This window comes from Bombina bombina, chromosome 5, assembly GCF_027579735.1.
Source record: "Bombina bombina isolate aBomBom1 chromosome 5, aBomBom1.pri, whole genome shotgun sequence".
In the NCBI taxonomy this organism is placed as follows: Eukaryota; Metazoa; Chordata; class Amphibia; order Anura; family Bombinatoridae; genus Bombina; species Bombina bombina.
Window position 1 is genome coordinate 242580963 of NC_069503.1, and position 19082 is coordinate 242600044.

At 38.3% G+C, this 19082-nt stretch overlaps 1 protein-coding gene across 2 annotated transcripts in view; it reads right to left on the reverse strand.

Annotated features, from left to right (window-relative positions):
• Positions 1 to 3597: 3597 nt before the first annotated feature.
• Positions 3598 to 19082, reverse strand: part of ACBD5 (acyl-CoA binding domain containing 5) — a 146098-nt gene continuing 130613 nt past the window's right edge. For both annotated transcript variants that reach the window (XM_053713907.1, XM_053713906.1), the window contains exon 13: positions 3598 to 5729. In XM_053713907.1, the coding sequence (XP_053569882.1) occupies positions 5717 to 5729 (13 nt within the window). In that variant the 3' untranslated portion in view covers positions 3598 to 5716. The remainder of the gene's footprint in view (positions 5730 to 19082) is intronic.

A 19082-nucleotide genomic window follows, 5' to 3' on the forward strand; every position in this document is an offset into this window, starting at 1 on the left:
GACACCGGAGTATATACTCTGCTAGATGAACCGGACTCAACTTCTATTTTCTGTCAATTGAAGTCCGTTATCCGCAACACTGCTAAAAACTGTGACAAAGCTTTCTCCGCTCCGAAACACAGGAAGTGTATTGGAGAAAGGCGCGCAACAGAATTTGCCACCTCAGCTAACCCTGCCCATCGTGGGTGTTACAAGATTAACCTCCAGTTTGGCCAAATGTATTGTAAAGCAGTCCGATATATACAAAAGTAAAAAACACTACCTCTGAGCCTGCTCTCCTCGTCCCCAGTGCCTGCCATTACTGCCCATAATAAAATGATCCCCTAAGCCATATGAGGATGTCTTTTGTCCCAGTAGTACTTTTAAAGTGTCATCTTTTATTCTGTATACGCTCCCAGAAAATAAAAAGTTAGCACTTACCTTTAGAAATCTGCAAGGCAGCTCACTAGGTTTGAGAGGCCTGTTCCCTCACATGGACCTGTGGAAAAAAACAAGTAATTTTACTCAGGCTTTTGAAGTTAGGGCAGCATTAAATATATGGGAGGCGCAGTGACGATTATAACCCACAAGTTCCCATTGCTTGAAATCCACCACTGCTCTACTGAAGAGACTGATATGGACTACGGCTACACCCTAGGACAAAGCAGCACAATCTTGCACTACTTAAAAATAATAAAATCTTGCTTGAAGAATCTTCTTTCTAACACCTAAACTTTACCTTTTCCTTGCTCTAACGTAGGCAAAGAGAATGACTGGGGTTGGAGGGAAGGGAGGTGCTCTTTGCTGCCTCCTGCTGGGCAAGGATGATTTTCCCAATAGTAATTAGATCATCCGTGGACTCACCGTGTCATTAGAAAGAAAAAGGGCGCGCAATCTGGAAAGATCGCATCATTAAAAGGCCGTTATGTTCCGTAAAGGCCGAAAGCCTAAGTATAGCTACACATTTGCAGAACCATATAACAAAAATGATTAATGGTCCCCCCTGTTCAATAACCCCCCTCAGGAGATATTAACCCATGATTCCTTATTAAGATAAAAGGAGTCCCACAGGGACCCTACCTTGTTTCGTTAACATTACATTCCTATTTTGAAATAAAATAAACAATCTTACCGGAATCTACGCCGTGGAACAGGAACACGGCCCTTCAAGTGTGGCAGATAGCCTTGCTTCTGAATGGACTTGAGTGAAGAAAGGTAGGCAGCGAAACTTGTCAACGCTGATTACCAAGGAGCTGTTAATATAAGTCGGGATGGGTTCGCAGGAAAACTCTCCCTTGCATCTCCAGACTCTAACTTTCATCCATGCTCTCACTGAGAGGCTGACAGGATTACTTAAAACTCCAGTCCCATTGCGAAGAGTACTACACTCGATAAGAGACTATCTCAAACTTCTGTACACTTCTCTGCCAACCTCCTGTGGCGAAAGGCAAAGAATGACTGGGAGATGAGGGAAGTGAGGGAGGTATTTAAGCCTTTGGCTGGGGTGTCTTTGCCGTCTCCTGGTGACCAGGTTCTGAATTTCCAAAAAGTAATGAATGCAGCTGTGGACTCTTCCCTTTTAAGAAGAAAAAGGTATTGCAGTTATGCCTCAATATCGAGGCATCACTGCAATACCTTCAAAGCGGCTGGAAGCAATCACGATCACTTCCACCGCTTTAAACCCCAGAGGACGTGCCACGTCCTTGGTCACTAACTGACACCTAATGTAGGACGTGCCTTGCACGTCCTCGGTCGTTAAGGGGTGAAAGGGACAGTAAAGTCATAATTAGACATTCATGATTTAGACAGAGCATACAATTCAAACAACTTCCCAATTTACTTCTATTATTTAATTTGCTTCCTTCTCTGGTTATCTTTGCTGAAAGGTTTATCTAGGTAAGCTCAGGAGCAGCAAATAACCTATGTTCTAGCTGATGATTGGTGGCTATATATATATATATATATATATATATATATATATATATATATTGCTCGCTCTCTCTCTCTCTCTCTCTCTATATATATATATATATATATATATATACACACACACACACATACCAATTGTCATTGGCTCACCCATGTGTTCAGTGAGAAACTAGCAGTGCATTTCTCCTCCAACAAATGATACTAAGAGAATGAATTAGCGCTGCGGAATCTGTTGGCCCTCTACAAATAAATACGGTAATAATAATAATAATAAAATGAAGCTAATTTGATAATAGAAGTAACTGGAAACATTTTGGGGTTCATGTCCCTTTAATGGAATATATTGCAAAAATTATTTTTCAGACATTGACTAGAATAGCCCTTTAAAGGGATAAAAAGGTAAAAAAAATGAAATGTGTGTGTGTGTGGATGCATTTTAGATTTTAAAAAGCATTTTTGCAATATACTTCCATTGGCAATAATGCTTCTAGTAAAATAGTAAAAGTTATTACTGTTTCAGCGGCATACGCACATATGCTGCATATGACTAGAGCTCCAGGATTCAAACACCATGCCTGCTCAGAGAGCTGGGATGGTGTATATTGCATCAGTGAAGAATTGTGTCATGCTAGTTACTGCTCACTCTGAGAAGTTGTGGTGTTTGAATGCTGGTGCACGTTACAGCATATTTGCGTATGCCACTAACAGTAATAACTTACTAGTAGCATTTTTGTAATGGCAGTATACTGCAAAAATGCTTCTATTTAAAACTGGAATGCACATGCATATTTCAATTTAGAACTTTCTATATGTTTAAAGCAAGATTGTTAATAAATAGTGCAATGTATCAACCAGGGAAACCCAATAAATAAATCGGTTTTCATGGGTGTTCATAGAATGCATTTTACAAAAAAAGCAAATGGAATGTTAATTCAACTTCAATAACTTGTTTAATCTGTTTAGAATTTGAATGTTCCATGCACTTTTATTCAAGCTAATTAAATAGAATTAAAGTGAAGGTAAACTTTGATAAATGAAAGCCCGGTTTTTAAAAATACTATTAAAAACATGGGCACTTTCATTCATCAAAGTTTACAAAGCAGCCGTTTTAATTAAAAACTTACCTTTGTTCTTTTCACAGCAGCTTCCCCCACCCGGAGATCCTCTCTTCACACATCATCAATGACTAATCCAGCTTCCTCCAATCACGGCTTTCCCCCCAGGGGAAAACATTGCTGTTGTGTGAAGAGAGGATCTTCGGGTGGGGCAAGCTGCTCTGGCTGTGAAAAAAACAAAGGTACGTTTTTAATAAAAACGGCTGCTTTCTAAACTTTGATGAATTAAATTGCGTCTGTTTTTAATATTATTTTTAAAAAAACGGGCTTTCATTCATCAAAGTTTACCTTCACATTAAGAAAGTTTATGCTTCTCTGTCTTAATCTCCTTCCTCAGATATATTTTATATACTGTATATTATATTTAATACTCACACATATAATAATGTATCAGTAACCCTATAATAACTATCAACCAAAGGGATATTAATTCATTTTTTTTAATGACTATATTCTGGTCAAACTGAGTGTGTATGTTTGTTAATATAGTTTAAAAGGATATGCTCATTTTGCTGATCTAAACAGTAATGCAGCTTAGTAAGTTTTTAAGACAGAACACAATGGACACAAGTAATATTTTTGTATAGAATTATCAGAACTTTATTAATTTTTATATACATAACAAAGGATCATATCTACCTCAAGCTGCAAATATTGTTTCATCTAGAAAGCAAAGAGCAGTAAATTATTAACCCATTTTAGATTCATTATAATTGTATTGCACTTTTTTCTTATGTGACTTATGTCCTCTTCACTCTTGTGGATTAATTTACATGTGTTTGACCAAGTTACTGTGTGCTAAGAACACAATGTACTATATTTTTTGGCATACATGACACAGGGTGTAGTCCAGCAAAGGAGTATGGGAGTAATTGCTCCAATAATATGTCCCCAATCAGTAGCCACCTCTGTTTCCTATAGGACATGGCAGTAATTTAGTTCTGCTGTGTTTCTCAAGTACGCATTAGGGATGTATCTTAATAAATTGAGCGGTTTGTTTAGTGAACTTTGTTTGGGGGGTACCGGGTAATTAGATGGTTTTGAGAGAGAGAAAAGAAGAGACATCTGCCTACAAAACTAAAGTAAATGTATTAATTCTTTAAAACCATTGTTAAAAACATGGTGAAATGTGTTCAATTTCTAATTTTCTTTTAATTAACTTTGAAACTCAGATGTACCATAAATACCAAGAGATAATTATTTGAAAACCTCTAACCCACAGTGTGTACCACTTTTTTTTTTTTCCTTTAAATTTTTGCTGTGTCTTGTATGCCAAAAAGTATAATGAAAATGCATTGCACAAAACTTAAAGACTCATTCTCATTGGGAACAGAAATGCAGCATAAAGTTCATCTAAGAAGGAGAAAGCAGACATAACCAATATCAAACAGTAAAGACAGACAACAAAAGACCGGTTATAACGGATTATTCTTTGCTTGCTGTTGTGCATATCCCTTAGGGATTGTTTTGTCTTTTAATGTGATTTTGATGTATTTTATTGCATATAGCGTTTAGCTATAGGGAACTACATACTGCAAATACTTAGGTACAGGTTATGGCTCCTTTACCTTAAAGCATTCCTTTATTTGAGACAGTTTTCCCTTTTTATATAAAAAAATGTTTTAATCCCAATACATCCACATATACTTACATAGAAAGTATACCCTCCATAGTGTGTATGTTTAATGCCATTCAACCATCATAACATTATTTACTTTTCAAATGGACAAGTAATTAAATTAAATCAGTTATCCCTACAAAAAGGTGCTTTCTTTTATATTAATTATCTCCTGGCAGGTCCTTGTAATTCCTCTTGTGGGTTAAACATGTATAGTTAAAATGCCTTATGAGAAACATGTTTGGGTTTTGTTTTGTTTTTTGCTATTAAGAGATTATTATTAGTAAGGTAGTTGTAGGATTAAAACAAATAGTCCAATTTCTCATAAAAAGTGATGTCACAAAGAACAGATCACCTTTGTTTTTAAAATATGGCTTTAAAAATCCAGTCTTGAGACCACAGGTTAATTTGTCCTTTCTGTTGAAAGTTGCAGACAAGTTGCAGACAGCGTGCAGTAAAGTTATTCATTTGCACTACATAGATACATTTATGTAGAACTTTGCAATATTGCTACTAATTTGAACACTGTTATTTTTGTAAATCTTTATTTTAAAGCAAACGTAACTGGACCATGCCAGCTGAGAATAAGGTGTCTAGTTGTACCTTTAACTTGAGCAGGGCAGGAGAATTACAATATTCTATTCTGTAGGAATGAAATGAAAGGTAACGGCCTTATAACAAGGTATGTTTTGATTAAATAATAATTCAAAGAAATTCTAGTTTTTAATCCTGACAAATATTTAGATTTTATTTTTACATCACAATTCTATTATGTTTAGTATGTACTAACATCCTAAGAGGAGGTACAGTTGATCTATTACATGCTTTCAATAACTTTAAAAACAGTTTTAAATTCTGATCAAATCGGTAAAAGTACTTATCAGTGCTACTGTCAACTTAGCATAGATTTATCAAGCTTTAGTAGAATTAGTCCTTATTTTGATATCATTCATGTAGTGCAAAGAATTTACTATAGCAAGTAAGAAGAATATCTTCTATCCACTGTGATCCATGCTGAGACAATTGAATGGTGTCTCTGATGGTCTTCTAATCCCAAGTAAACTGCAGCACATACTCAGGTTGGCTTCCTGTAGATAAACAAGTGGTAGAGTTGATTGTCAATAATAAAAAAACAAAGATATACAATATACTTGTCTGTCTATGACCAAATGTAATTTAAAGGACCATAAACAAAAAATACTTTATTATGATTAAAGGGATATAAAACAGGTTGAGATTTGTGCATATCCTAAAAGGGCTAATTAATGAAAAATAGCTGTGAAACACAATGTGCTATTTTCATGCACCAACAGAAAACGAATGTGAAGATCAATTACACAACCACTTCGGTGGGATCATGTGTGGCTACTGCTGATCTGCAAATATCTTTTTCTGGAAGGTAGAGGATTGTACTAGTGCAAATTTGCCTACATAGTTAACCCACCAAATGAAGGGATACCTTAGCCAGGGTTACATGTTACACTCTCTTAATGACAAAGTCAGTGAAAACCTCTTCAAAACAATATGTTATAAGATAAAAAATGAGGAGGGTTTCTTTCCTATGGCATAGAGAGTCCACAAAATATTCTAATTACTAGTGGGATATTCACTCCTGGCCAGCAGGAGGTGGCAAAGAGCACCCCAGCAAAGATGTTAAGTATTACTTCCCTTACCCATAACCCCCAGTTATTCTCTTTGCCTTGATCACGGGAGGATTGCCAAGATGGTGTCTGAAGATTTTAATCCTTTTAATGGGTAATTTTCCCTGCAAGGATTGGGCTATGCTGTGTCCATGTCAATCTCTTTAGTAAAAGTAATGGTGGCTATTAGCAGTTAGAAGACGGCGAGTTAATCTTTGCTTAAACTTCTAACATTATTGCTACCCCTATTATAAAAAGCCAGAGTTGGTTGCTCTGTTCTTTCTTTGTATAGGACCCTGGCAGATATGGTGAAGCTGCCACACCTCAGAAAACAGCTCTTGCCTGACAGAGCAGGATCCACAGGTAAGTGCTTTCCCTTCTAGGTTTGAAAGTACCGGCACTATAGGGGTTAAATCCTTGTGGAAAGTATTTAAATCTGTTTTAGGGTCACTGCTTTTATGTGAAAAGAGGCATAATCTTTTATTGGGGGCTCAGAGATGGGAGAGTGTATGAAGTGTTTGACAGGTGTTTGTTTTACTTCTTACTTGTTGCAATCACTTTTTAAAGGGACACTGTACCCAAAAATTTTCTTTCGTGATTCAGATTGAGCATGAAATTTTAAGCAACTTTCTAATTTACTCCTATTATCAAATTTTCTTCATTCTCTTGGTATCTTTATTTGAAATGCAAGAATTTAAGTTTAGATGCCGGCCCATTTTTGGTGAACAACCTGGGTTGTCCTTGCTGATTGGTGGATAAATTCATCCACCAATATGTCCAGAATACTGAAACCAAAAAAAAGCTTAGATGCCTTCTTTTTCAAATAATGATAGCAAGAGAATGAAGAAAAATTGATAATAGGAGTAAATTAGAAAGTTGCTTAAAATTGCATGCTCTTTCTGAATTACAAAAGAAAAAATTTGGGTTCAGTGTCCCTTTAACTCAGTTTATTGGCCCAATCACTTTTGCTGTGCTGCGGTTGGTTTTCGCACAGGTTTTGTTTGGCGCAATTTTTATTGCGGTCACATGACCGCTCCTCGGCACTTCTGGTTTTTGGCTTCTCTGTTTAGATCGGAGTTTTCCGCGGTGAGTGTGGAGGCTGCATTTTCTTCTTTCTACAGTGGCTAGTGGATTTGGGCTGTTCCAGTAACAAGAAATTTTTTTTTGCTACCGGGTGTGTCTGATTTTCCGTGCTAGTGGGATTGCAACCTCTGGAGGGGTATGACCTCAACAGAGCTGAGGGTTTTAAGTGCTTATTTATGTGTTATTGCTTCAAATAAATAAACTTAGGCCTAGATTTAGAGTTCGGCGGTAGCCGTGAAAACCAGCGTTAGAGGCTCCTAACGCTGGTTTTAGGCTACCGCCGGTATTTGGAGTCACTCAAAATAGGGTCTAACGCTCACTTTTCATCCGCGACTTTTCCATACCGCAGATCCCCTTACGTCAATTGCGTATCCTATCTTTTCAATGGGATCTTACTAACGCCGGTATTTAGAGTCGTTTCTGAAGTGAGCGTTAGAAATCTAACGACAAAACTCCAGCCGCCGGAAAATAGCAGGAGTTAAGAGCTTTCTGGGCTAACGCCGGTTCATAAAGCTCTTAACTACTGTGCTCTAAAGTACACTAACACCCATAAACTACCTATGTACCCCTAAACCGAGGTCCCCCCACATCGCCGCCACTCGATTAATATTTTTTAACCCCTAATCTGCCGACCGCCACCTACGTTATACTTATGTACCCCTAATCTGCTGCCCCTAACCCCGCCGACCCCTGTATTATATTTATTAACCCCTAACCTGCCCCCCACAACGTCGCCGCCAGCTACTTACAATAATTAACCCCTAATCTGCCGACCGCAAAGCGCCGCCACCTACGTTATCCTTATGTACCCCTAATCTGCTGCCCCTAACACCGCCGACCCCTATATTATATTTATTAACCCCTAATCTGCCGAGCGGACCTGAGCGCTACTATAATAAAGTTATTAACCCCTAATCCGCCTCACTAACCCTATCATAAATAGTATTAACCCCTAATCTGCCCTCCCTAACATCGCCGACACCTAACTTCAATTATTAACCCCTAATCTGACGACCGGAGCTCATCGCTACTATAATAAATGGATTAACCCCTAAAGCTAAGTCTAACCCTAACACTAACACCCCCCTAAGTTAAATATAATTTAAATCTAACGAAATTAATTAACTCTTATTAAATAAATTATTCCTATTTAAAGCTAAATACTTACCTGTAAAATACATCCTAATATAGCTACAATATAAATTATAATTATATTGTAGCTATTTTAGGATTAATATTTATTTTACAGGCAACTTGGTAATTATTTTAACCAGGTACAATAGCTATTAAATAGTTAAGAACTATTTAATAGTTACCTAGTTAAAATAATAACAAAATTACCTGTAAAATAAATCCTAACCGAAGTTATAATTAAACCTAACACTACCCTATGAATAAATTAATTAAATAAAATACCTACAATTACCTACAATTAACCTAACACTACACTATCAATAAATAAATTAAATACAATTTCTACAAATAACTACAATTACATAAACTAACTAAAGTACAAAAAATAAAAAAGAACTAAGTTACCAAAAATAAAAAAATTTACAAACATAAGAAAAATATTACAACAATTTTAAACTAATTACACCTACTCTAAGCCCCCTAATAAAATAACAAAGACCCCCAAAATAAAAAATTCCCTACCCTATTCTAAATTAATAAATGTAAAAGCTCTTTTACCTTACCAGCCCTGAACAGGGCCCTTTGCGGGGCATGCCCCAAGAAAATCAGCTCTTTTGCCTGTAAAAAAAAAAACATACAATACCCCCCCCCCCAACATTACAACCCACCACCCACATACCCCTAATCTAACCCAAACCCCCCTTAAATAAACCTAACACTAAGCCCCTGAAGATCTTCCTACCTTGTCTTCACCATCCAGGTATCACCGATCCGTCCTGGCATCCGGTGCTGAAGAGGTCCAGAAGAGGCTCCAAAGTCTTCCTCCTATCCGGCAAGAAGAGGACATCCGGACCGGCAAACATCTTCTCCAAGCGGCATCTTCGATCTTCTTCCATCCGGTGCGGAGCGGGTCCATCTTGAATCAGCCGACGCGGATCCATCCTCTTCTTCCGGCGTCTCCCGACGAATGACGGTTCCTTTAAGGGACGTCATCCAAGATGGCGTCCCTCGAATTCCGATTGGCTGATAGGATTCTATCAGCCAATCGGAATTACGGTAGGAATATTCTGATTTATTAACCCCTAACCTGCCCCCCACAACGTCGCCGCCAGCTACTTACAATAATTAACCCCTAATCTGCCGACCGCAAAGCGCCGCCACCTACGTTATCCTTATGTACCCCTAATCTGCTGCCCCTAACACCGCCGACCCCTATATTATATTTATTAACCCCTAATCTGCCGAGCGGACCTGAGCGCTACTATAATAAAGTTATTAACCCCTAATCCGCCTCACTAACCCTATCATAAATAGTATTAACCCCTAATCTGCCCTCCCTAACATCGCCGACACCTAACTTCAATTATTAACCCCTAATCTGACGACCGGAGCTCATCGCTACTATAATAAATGGATTAACCCCTAAAGCTAAGTCTAACCCTAACACCCCCCTAAGTTAAATATAATTTAAATCTAACGAAATTAATTAACTCTTATTAAATAAATTATTCCTATTTAAAGCTAAATACTTACCTGTAAAATACATCCTAATATAGCTACAATATAAATTATAATTATATTGTAGCTATTTTAGGATTAATATTTATTTTACAGGCAACTTGGTAATTATTTTAACCAGGTACAATAGCTATTAAATAGTTAAGAACTATTTAATAGTTACCTAGTTAAAATAATAACAAAATTACCTGTAAAATAAATCCTAACCGAAGTTATAATTAAACCTAACACTACCCTATGAATAAATTAATTAAATAAAATACCTACAATTACCTACAATTAACCTAACACTACACTATCAATAAATAAATTAAATACAATTTCTACAAATAACTACAATTACATAAACTAACTAAAGTACAAAAAATAAAAAAGAACTAAGTTACCAAAAATAAAAAAATATTTACAAACATAAGAAAAATATTACAACAATTTTAAACTAATTACACCTACTCTAAGCCCCCTAATAAAATAACAAAGACCCCCAAAATAAAAAATTCCCTACCCTATTCTAAATTAATAAATGTAAAAGCTCTTTTACCTTACCAGCCCTGAACAGGGCCCTTTGCGGGGCATGCCCCAAGAAAATCAGCTCTTTTGCCTGTAAAAAAAAAAAACATACAATACCCCCCCCCCAACATTACAACCCACCACCCACATACCCCTAATCTAACCCAAACCCCCCTTAAATAAACCTAACACTAAGCCCCTGAAGATCTTCCTACCTTGTCTTCACCATCCAGGTATCACCGATCCGTCCTGGCATCCGGTGCTGAAGAGGTCCAGAAGAGGCTCCAAAGTCTTCCTCCTATCCGGCAAGAAGAGGACATCCGGACCGGCAAACATCTTCTCCAAGCGGCATCTTCGATCTTCTTCCATCCGGTGCGGAGCGGGTCCATCTTGAATCAGCCGACGCGGATCCATCCTCTTCTTCCGGCGTCTCCCGACGAATGACGGTTCCTTTAAGGGACGTCATCCAAGATGGCGTCCCTCGAATTCCGATTGGCTGATAGGATTCTATCAGCCAATCGGAATTACGGTAGGAATATTCTGATTGGCTGATGGAATCAGCCAATCAGAATCAAGTTCAATCCGATTGGCTGATCCACTCAGCCAATCAGATTGAGCTCGCATTCTATTGGCTGATTGGAACAGCCAATAGAATGCAAGCTCAATCTGATTGGCTGATTGGATCAGCCAATCGGATTGAACTTGATTCTGATTGGCTGATTCCATCAGCCAATCAGTGGCTGATTCCATCAGCCAATCAGAATATTCCTACCTTAATTCCGATTGGCTGATAGAATCCTATCAGCCAATCGGAATTCGAGGGACGCCATCTTGGATGACGTCCCTTAAAGGAACCGTCATTCGTCGGGAGACGCCGGAAGAAGAGGATGGATCCGCGTCGGCTGATTCAAGATGGACCCGCTCCGCACCGGATGGAAGAAGATCGAAGATGCCGCTTGGAGAAGATGTTTGCCGGTCCGGATGTCCTCTTCTTGCCGGATAGGAGGAAGACTTTGGAGCCTCTTCTGGACCTCTTCAGCACCGGATGCCAGGACGGATCGGTGATACCTGGATGGTGAAGACAAGGTAGGAAGATCTTCAGGGGCTTAGTGTTAGGTTTATTTAAGGGGGGTTTGGGTTAGATTAGGGGTATGTGGGTGGTGGGTTGTAATGTTGGGGGGGGGTATTGTATGTTTTTTTTTACAGGCAAAAGAGCTGATTTTCTTGGGGCATGCCCCGCAAAGGGCCCTGTTCAGGGCTGGTAAGGTAAAAGAGCTTTTACATTTATTAATTTAGAATAGGGTAGGGAATTTTTTATTTTGGGGGTCTTTGTTATTTTATTAGGGGGCTTAGAGTAGGTGTAATTAGTTTAAAATTGTTGTAATATTTTTCTTATGTTTGTAAATATTTTTTTATTTTTGGTAACTTAGTTCTTTTTTATTTTTTGTACTTTAGTTAGTTTATGTAATTGTAGTTATTTGTAGAAATTGTATTTAATTTATTTATTGATAGTGTAGTGTTAGGTTAATTGTAGGTAATTGTGGGTTTTTTATTTAATTAATTTATTGATAGGGTAGTGTTAGGTTTAATTATAACTTAGGTTAGGATTTATTTTACAGGTAATTTTGTTATTATTTTAACTAGGTAACTATTAAATAGTTCTTAACTATTTAATAGCTATTGTACCTGGTTAAAATAATTACCAAGTTGCCTGTAAAATAAATATTAATCCTAAAATAGCTACAATATAATTATAATTTATATTGTAGCTATATTAGGATGTATTTTACAGGTAAGTATTTAGCTTTAAATAGGAATAATTTATTTAATAAGAGTTAATTAATTTCGTTAGATGTAAATTATATTTAACTTAGGGGGGTGTTAGGGTTAGACTTAGCTTTAGGGGTTAATCCATTTATTATAGTAGCGATGAGCTCCGGTCGTCAGATTAGGGGTTAATAATTGAAGTTAGGTGTCGGCGATGTTAGGGAGGGCAGATTAGGGGTTAATACTATTTATGATAGGGTTAGTGAGGCGGGTTAGGGGTTAATAACTTTATTATAGTAGCGCTCAGGTCCGCTCGGCAGATTAGGGGTTAATAAGTGTAGGCAGGTGTCGGCGACGTTGAGGGGGGCAGATTAGGGGTTAATAAATATAATATAGGGGTCGGCGGTGTTAGGGGCAGCAGATTAGGGGTACATAGGGATAACGTAGGTTGCGGCGGTGTACGGAGCGGAAGATTAGGGGTTAAAAATAATATGCAGGGGTCAGCGATAGCGGGGGCGGCAGATTAGGGGTTAATAAGTGTAAGGTTAGGGGTGTTTAGACTCGGGGTACATGTTAGAGTGTTAGGTGCAGACGTAGGAAGTATTTCCCCATAGGAAACAATGGGGCTGCGTTAGGAGCTGAACGCTGCTTTTTTGCAGGTGTTAGGTTTTTTTACAGCTCAAACAGCCCCACTGTTTCCTATGGGAGAATCGTGCACGAGCACGTTTTTGAGGCTGGCCGCGTCCGTAAGCAACTCTGGTATCGAGAGTTGCATTTGCGGTAAAAATGCTCTACGCTCCTTTTTTGGAGCCTAACGCAGCATTTTTTTGAACTCTCGATACCAGAGTTAATTTTATGGTGCGGCCAGAAAAAAGCCCGCGGAGCGTTAACAGCCCATCTACCGCCAAACTCCAAATCTAGGCCTTAATTTGGCATTTAATTTTTTTTGTTAATTGTAAACTGATACCCATTTTATGGACACTAATACTGAAGTTGATTAATTTGAAAAATGCTTATTGTGTTTGGAGGCTAAGATAATTCCTCCTGTACAGTTTTGCTCTTCATGTTTAAATAAAACTTTAAAGATAAGATGTCTCTCCCTGAGCCTCCTGTCTCTCAGGATAGTGTTATCCTAGGAGGAGACCATCCGTTCTATTCTTCCGTGGTCCAAAAGGGCCAGTTCATGACGACCATAGATCTGAAGGATGCGTATCTTCATGTTCCTATTTACAGGGATCATTACCAGTATCTAAGATTTGTCTTCCTGGACTAACATTTCCAGTTTTTTGCCCTTACTTTTGGCCTTGCTACAGATCCCATCATTTTTACAAAGGTTCTGGGGGCTCTTCTGGCAGTGGTGGGGTCCCAGGGTATTGCTGTGGCGCCTTATTCAGACGACATTCTAGCTCAAGCACCATCTTTTCATCTAGCAAGATCTCATACCGAGATGATGTCTATTCTACGTTCCCACGGGTGGAAAGTGAATCTGGGAAAGAGTTCCCTTGTTCCAGATACAAGGGGGTTTGTTTCTTGGGAACAATCATAGATTCCCTGTCCATGAAGATTTTTCTGACAGACGTCAGAAAATCCAAGCTTCATGTTTCTTACCGGTCTCTCCAGTCTGCTTGCTATTCGTCCATCTGTGGCTCAATGCATGGAGGTGATTGGACTGATGGTTGCCTCCATGGACATTTATTCCTTTTGCTCGGATCCATCTGAGAACTCTGATGCTATGCATTCTCAGACAATGGAACAGGGACCACTTGGATCTCTTGCAGAAGATAAATTTGGATTTACCAACAAGAGTCTCACTCTCATGGTAGGTTTCACAGGACCATCTGTCTCGGGGGAAACATGCTTCCTGAGGCCTTTCTGGGTGATTGTGACCACAGACACCAGCCTGTTAGGCTGGGGAGCAGTTTGGGGTTTCTTAAAGACACAGGGTCTGTGGACTCCAGAGGAGTCGTCTCTTCCAATAAACATCTTGGAGCTGAGAGCAATTTTCTATGCTTTAATAGCTTGGCCTCAACTAGCTTTGGTCCAATTTATCAGATTTCAGTTGGACAACATCACCTCAGTGGCTTACATCAGTCACCAGGGAGGAACTCTGAGTTCCTTGGCAATGACGGAGGTGTCTCGCATTCTCCAGTGGGCGGAGTCTTATGATTGCCATCTCTCTGCCATCCACATACCAGGGGTGGACAACTGGTAGACAGATTTTCTTAGCAGGCAGACTTTTCATCCCGGAGAGTGGGCTCTCCACCCAGAGGTTTTCACAATGATAACTCTCAGGTGGGGGGTTTGGATCTGATGGCATCTCGTAAAAATGCCAAGCTTCCAAAGTACGGTTCAAGGTCAAGATATCCTCAAGCCGTTCTGGTAGATGCTCTAGCAGTTCCTTGGAGCTTCAACCTAGCATACCTGTTTCCTTCCGTTTGGGTTGCTTCCACGAGTAATTGCTCCCATCAAACAGGAGAGAGCGTCCGTGATTCTAATAGCTCCTGCATGGCCTCGCAGGATCTGGTAATGATGTCATCTTTTCCGCTGTGGAGGTTACCTTTCAGGAAGGACCTTCTACTAGAGGGTCCCTTTCTTCATCCAATTCTGGTTTCTCTGAAGCTGACTGCTTGGAGATTGAACGTCTAAGTTTGGCTAGACGTGGCTTTTCTGAGAAAGTCATAGATACTATGCTTCAGACTAGTAAACCGGTTACTTGCAGAATTTACCATAGGGTATGGTGTAAATACCTTCATTGGTGTGAATCAAAAGGTTTTTCTTGGAACAAAGTAAGGGTTCCTCGATTTTTGGCTTTTCTTCAGGAGGGCCTGGAGATGGGTTTGTCAGTCAGTACTTTGAAGGGTCAGATTACTGCTCTGTTTATTCTTCTGTATACACGCTTGCCAATACTGCCAGATGTTCAGTCTTTTGTTCAGGCCTTGGTCAGAATCAGGCCTGTATTTAAATTTGTTGCTCCTCTTTGGAGTCTTAACCTTGTTCTTAGAGTTTTGCAGCAGGCTCCGTTTGAGACGATGCATTCTGTTAGTATTAAATTACTATCTTAGAAGGTTTTGTTTCTTTTTGCTATTTCTTCTGCTCGCAGAGTTTCCGAACTTTCGTCTCTGCAGTGTGATTCCCCTTACCTTATTTTTCATGCTGATAAGGCGGTCCTTCGTACAAAGCTGGGGTTTCTCCCTAAGGTGTCGGATCGCAATATTAATCAGGAAATTGTTGTTCCTTCTTTTTGTCCTAACCCTTCTTCCCAGAAAAAAACGTCTTTTGCATAGCTCTTCTCAAGAAATGTCATGTTGAAATCTAGCTTTCTATAAAAAAAAGCCATTATGCCTGGGAATTCAACTCCTGGCCAATAGGAGGATACAAAGATAACCAACTTTCCAAAAACTTTTAATCCCTCTCACATCTTTCTGGTATCCTAGTCTTATCTTTGCCTCCACAGGAGGAAGGTGAAGAATTAAGGTGCTCCATATTCTTTGTTGAGAGGGGGTCCTCAGACCGATTTGAGGCCCATTTTCCCCCTTACAGAGCTGCTACTTGGGACATAGGGGAAAGTGGAGTATTGGGTAGTGACACAATTACACCTAGTGGAAGTTAGTTACAAACCTGCCATAGGTATTTGTGGGAACCAGTTTCTTAACCTCCTCATGTTGGGTTGTCTATATACTCCAAACACAGATTCTCTGCTGTTATGTATAGCACTGTATAGGTTCTACTGGAAGCAGTGATTTCTGCAGTTGGTAAGCAAGGTAGAGTGGGTGTATCTTAAGGTAAGCAAAGACATTTTCATGCACTCACACCCGCAGGCTATTAGCAGGTACATTGACTCAGAGATACATTATAGCCAGGGGACATATACACGTAACAGACTAATTCCACCTTTATTACTTAGTCTAGTAATTACAGAAACTTTATTACGTGGTAATAGCTGCTATTTACTATTCAGCTAATAAACTTGGGCGTTACATCTCAATGCAACCTTATACCCTCTGTTATATACACAGTAAAAGGGATTTAAGTGTTAGTTAATGTATGAGGAAGAGTCTCTGTATTTTATGGGGGGTTAGGTTTTCAAACTTTATTGAAAGATAAAACATCACATTACAGCTACACAACATATTACAAAGGTATGATATCAAGATACATAGAATCTTCCAGTGGCTGACACTATACAGTTTCATTACTGCAAGTAGAATAGCATGATAAATAAGTATTTAAGGGTTATCAAATTATTACAGAGACTCTGTATATTCATCCCGTATACATTTTATAGCGAAATTATTATCAAACTGTTGCATCAAACAGCAATGGTGTTTTTCTATGGATATAATCATAGTAACAAAATGTATCAAATCAAAGTGAAGGTAAAGTTTTAAAAATCTGTACACACTAATGAGTTAGTCATATTCTAAATAACTCAGTTGCTAACTTTTTCACCCTTAAAGGATTATGTCCTCCCAACACCCATTTCCTTGTTTTAGAGACCATGACGTATAGAGCGGTCTCACCCGCTCTATACGTGTCAACAATGTGCGTTCACGGGGATCCTACGAACTGCGCATGCGCATATAGTCTAATACTCTCAGCAATGCGCATCTAATAATATTCTAACCGGTTTCCAATGCGCAGGCGTCATTTTTCTCGGCAACATAGTAATCAATGAATATCCATATTCATTCATTACTATATTGTTCGAGACAGAGAATAGCTGCATTTTTTAGATCGTTCTGACGTTTACGAGTAGTTAGACTACTATTACGAGTAGTTTAGTTTACGAGTAGTTAGACTTCTATTTAGTAGATGTAATAACACCGTAATTTTACTAAACTGTAAATCCACTCTTTGATACTGTGTGTCCAATCCCAATTACTAATTAAAACGTATTTCGTATTTATAATAAATTTATATTACCAGAATAATGTTGTAATAAACAGATATTCGATAAATCTATAATCACAATTTTATACATTTGTGAATAGCGTAATTTACTTGCAATTATATGTGCACAAAATTGAGGTGCTCGTTATAGTTGTTGCAGCCTGGATTACAGATGTCTTGATTGGTGCCGTCTGAGTAAAGCCACGGCAATTGACTATAATATAAACAGTCATGCGCGAAGCGGGAGCGCGCTTATATCGCACTGAAAAAAACACAAATTATGAACGCATGCGCATATCATATGAGAGGCGGATGACAGCCGGCATTTCAATAGGCTAAAAATAAAATGTGACCATAGAAGAAGAAAAAAAAATTACGGGTTAAATTTGACGATCTAAAAATTGTGAGTAAAAACGCTAATAACTGTCTTTATAATTAGAATTTCAAAAAGTGATGAATGAAACATATTCAATTTGGGGGACAAGTGTTAGTATATTGTGAGATATAGTTAACTTTACCTTCACACTGCACTTCCACGTTTTTTCACCACCTGGGGATTAACTGTTTAGCACAATTAAGCATTATAATTAAAGGTTTAGTATGGAATTTCCATTTGATTTTGGTTGGTTTATTAAACAAAAAAGAATTAAACAAAGAACTTGGGTGGCTGTCTTTTTTTAATTTATATTTGTCTGTTTGTGTATTCTTCAATGGTGCATACTGTAACAGTCCCTATTTATATTATTTTACGTCCTTTAGAGGAGGGATCCACTGATCACTTATTTAACACTATTTATTTCTATTTTGCAATTTTTTTTACTTTTTTCTGATACTCTACTATAAGATGTCTAGTTCATCTTTGCAATTCCTCCATGAATCATATTATGCATTCTAACAAATAATGATTTTCCTCTAATGGAATCTGTCCTCCTTCTATTGCACTTTACTGGTAAAGTTTTACATAGTTTACTCCAGGATTTAACGATTGATTTTGAGTGCTCAATAATTGTTACGAGGTTTTGAAGTTTATGCCTCAATGTAAGCGCAAATACATTTGTCTGATAGTTATCTTTAATCGCGTTTTCTGACTCTTGAGGAACAGACCAGATAAGTATATTCTTAAATATCAGACTGACGCCTCAGTTAAATTTCTGAAGGTGAGATAATTTAAGATGATCAGAAGTCGATTACTGATCAATTCAGAAATTACCTCTTTTGGACTAGATATGGCTTCCAGATTTTAGTTTAAGGTTCTAGGAACTTTTTTGTCTGTAATAAGAGATCAGGGTATTTCAGTGACTCTATAATGATTGTTACTTTTTTGTTCTGGCCTTATATTTATCTTCAGGCATATCTCTATTCAACAAACTTCTGTTAATTCTCCATGGTTAGAGAATCAATACATTAAGTTCTCAAACAAGAGTTTCTTGGAGTCATTATAGACTCTGCGGCCATTCTTTTTCTCTGATGAATCAGCACAGATCCAAGTTTCATACAACTTGTTCAATCTCAGTGTATGTCTATTCCATCCAGAGATCAAGGTTTGAAAGTTTGGAATCAGAAGGTTATAGCATCACAATTACATACTTTTCCCTCTGCACAATTTCAAATGCATTCTCTTCAATTTTGCATGCTAGCAATGGTGCAGGAATGACAACCTGGGATACCACTGTGAGACAAGCTCTTTCCTGATGGATAAATCATCAATCCATTTTCTCTGGGGGTTGTTCTTTATTCATCCCATTTGAACAATAACTTTTACAGACGCCAGTCTCTTGGGCTGCGGAGAACAGGGAGTTTGGTCCCCTCAGGAGGTAAGGTTACCAATAATCTTTTTAGAAAGTTGAGCGATCTTCTTGGCTCTTCAGTTAGCCTCTCCTCAAGGAAAGACTTTTTTCA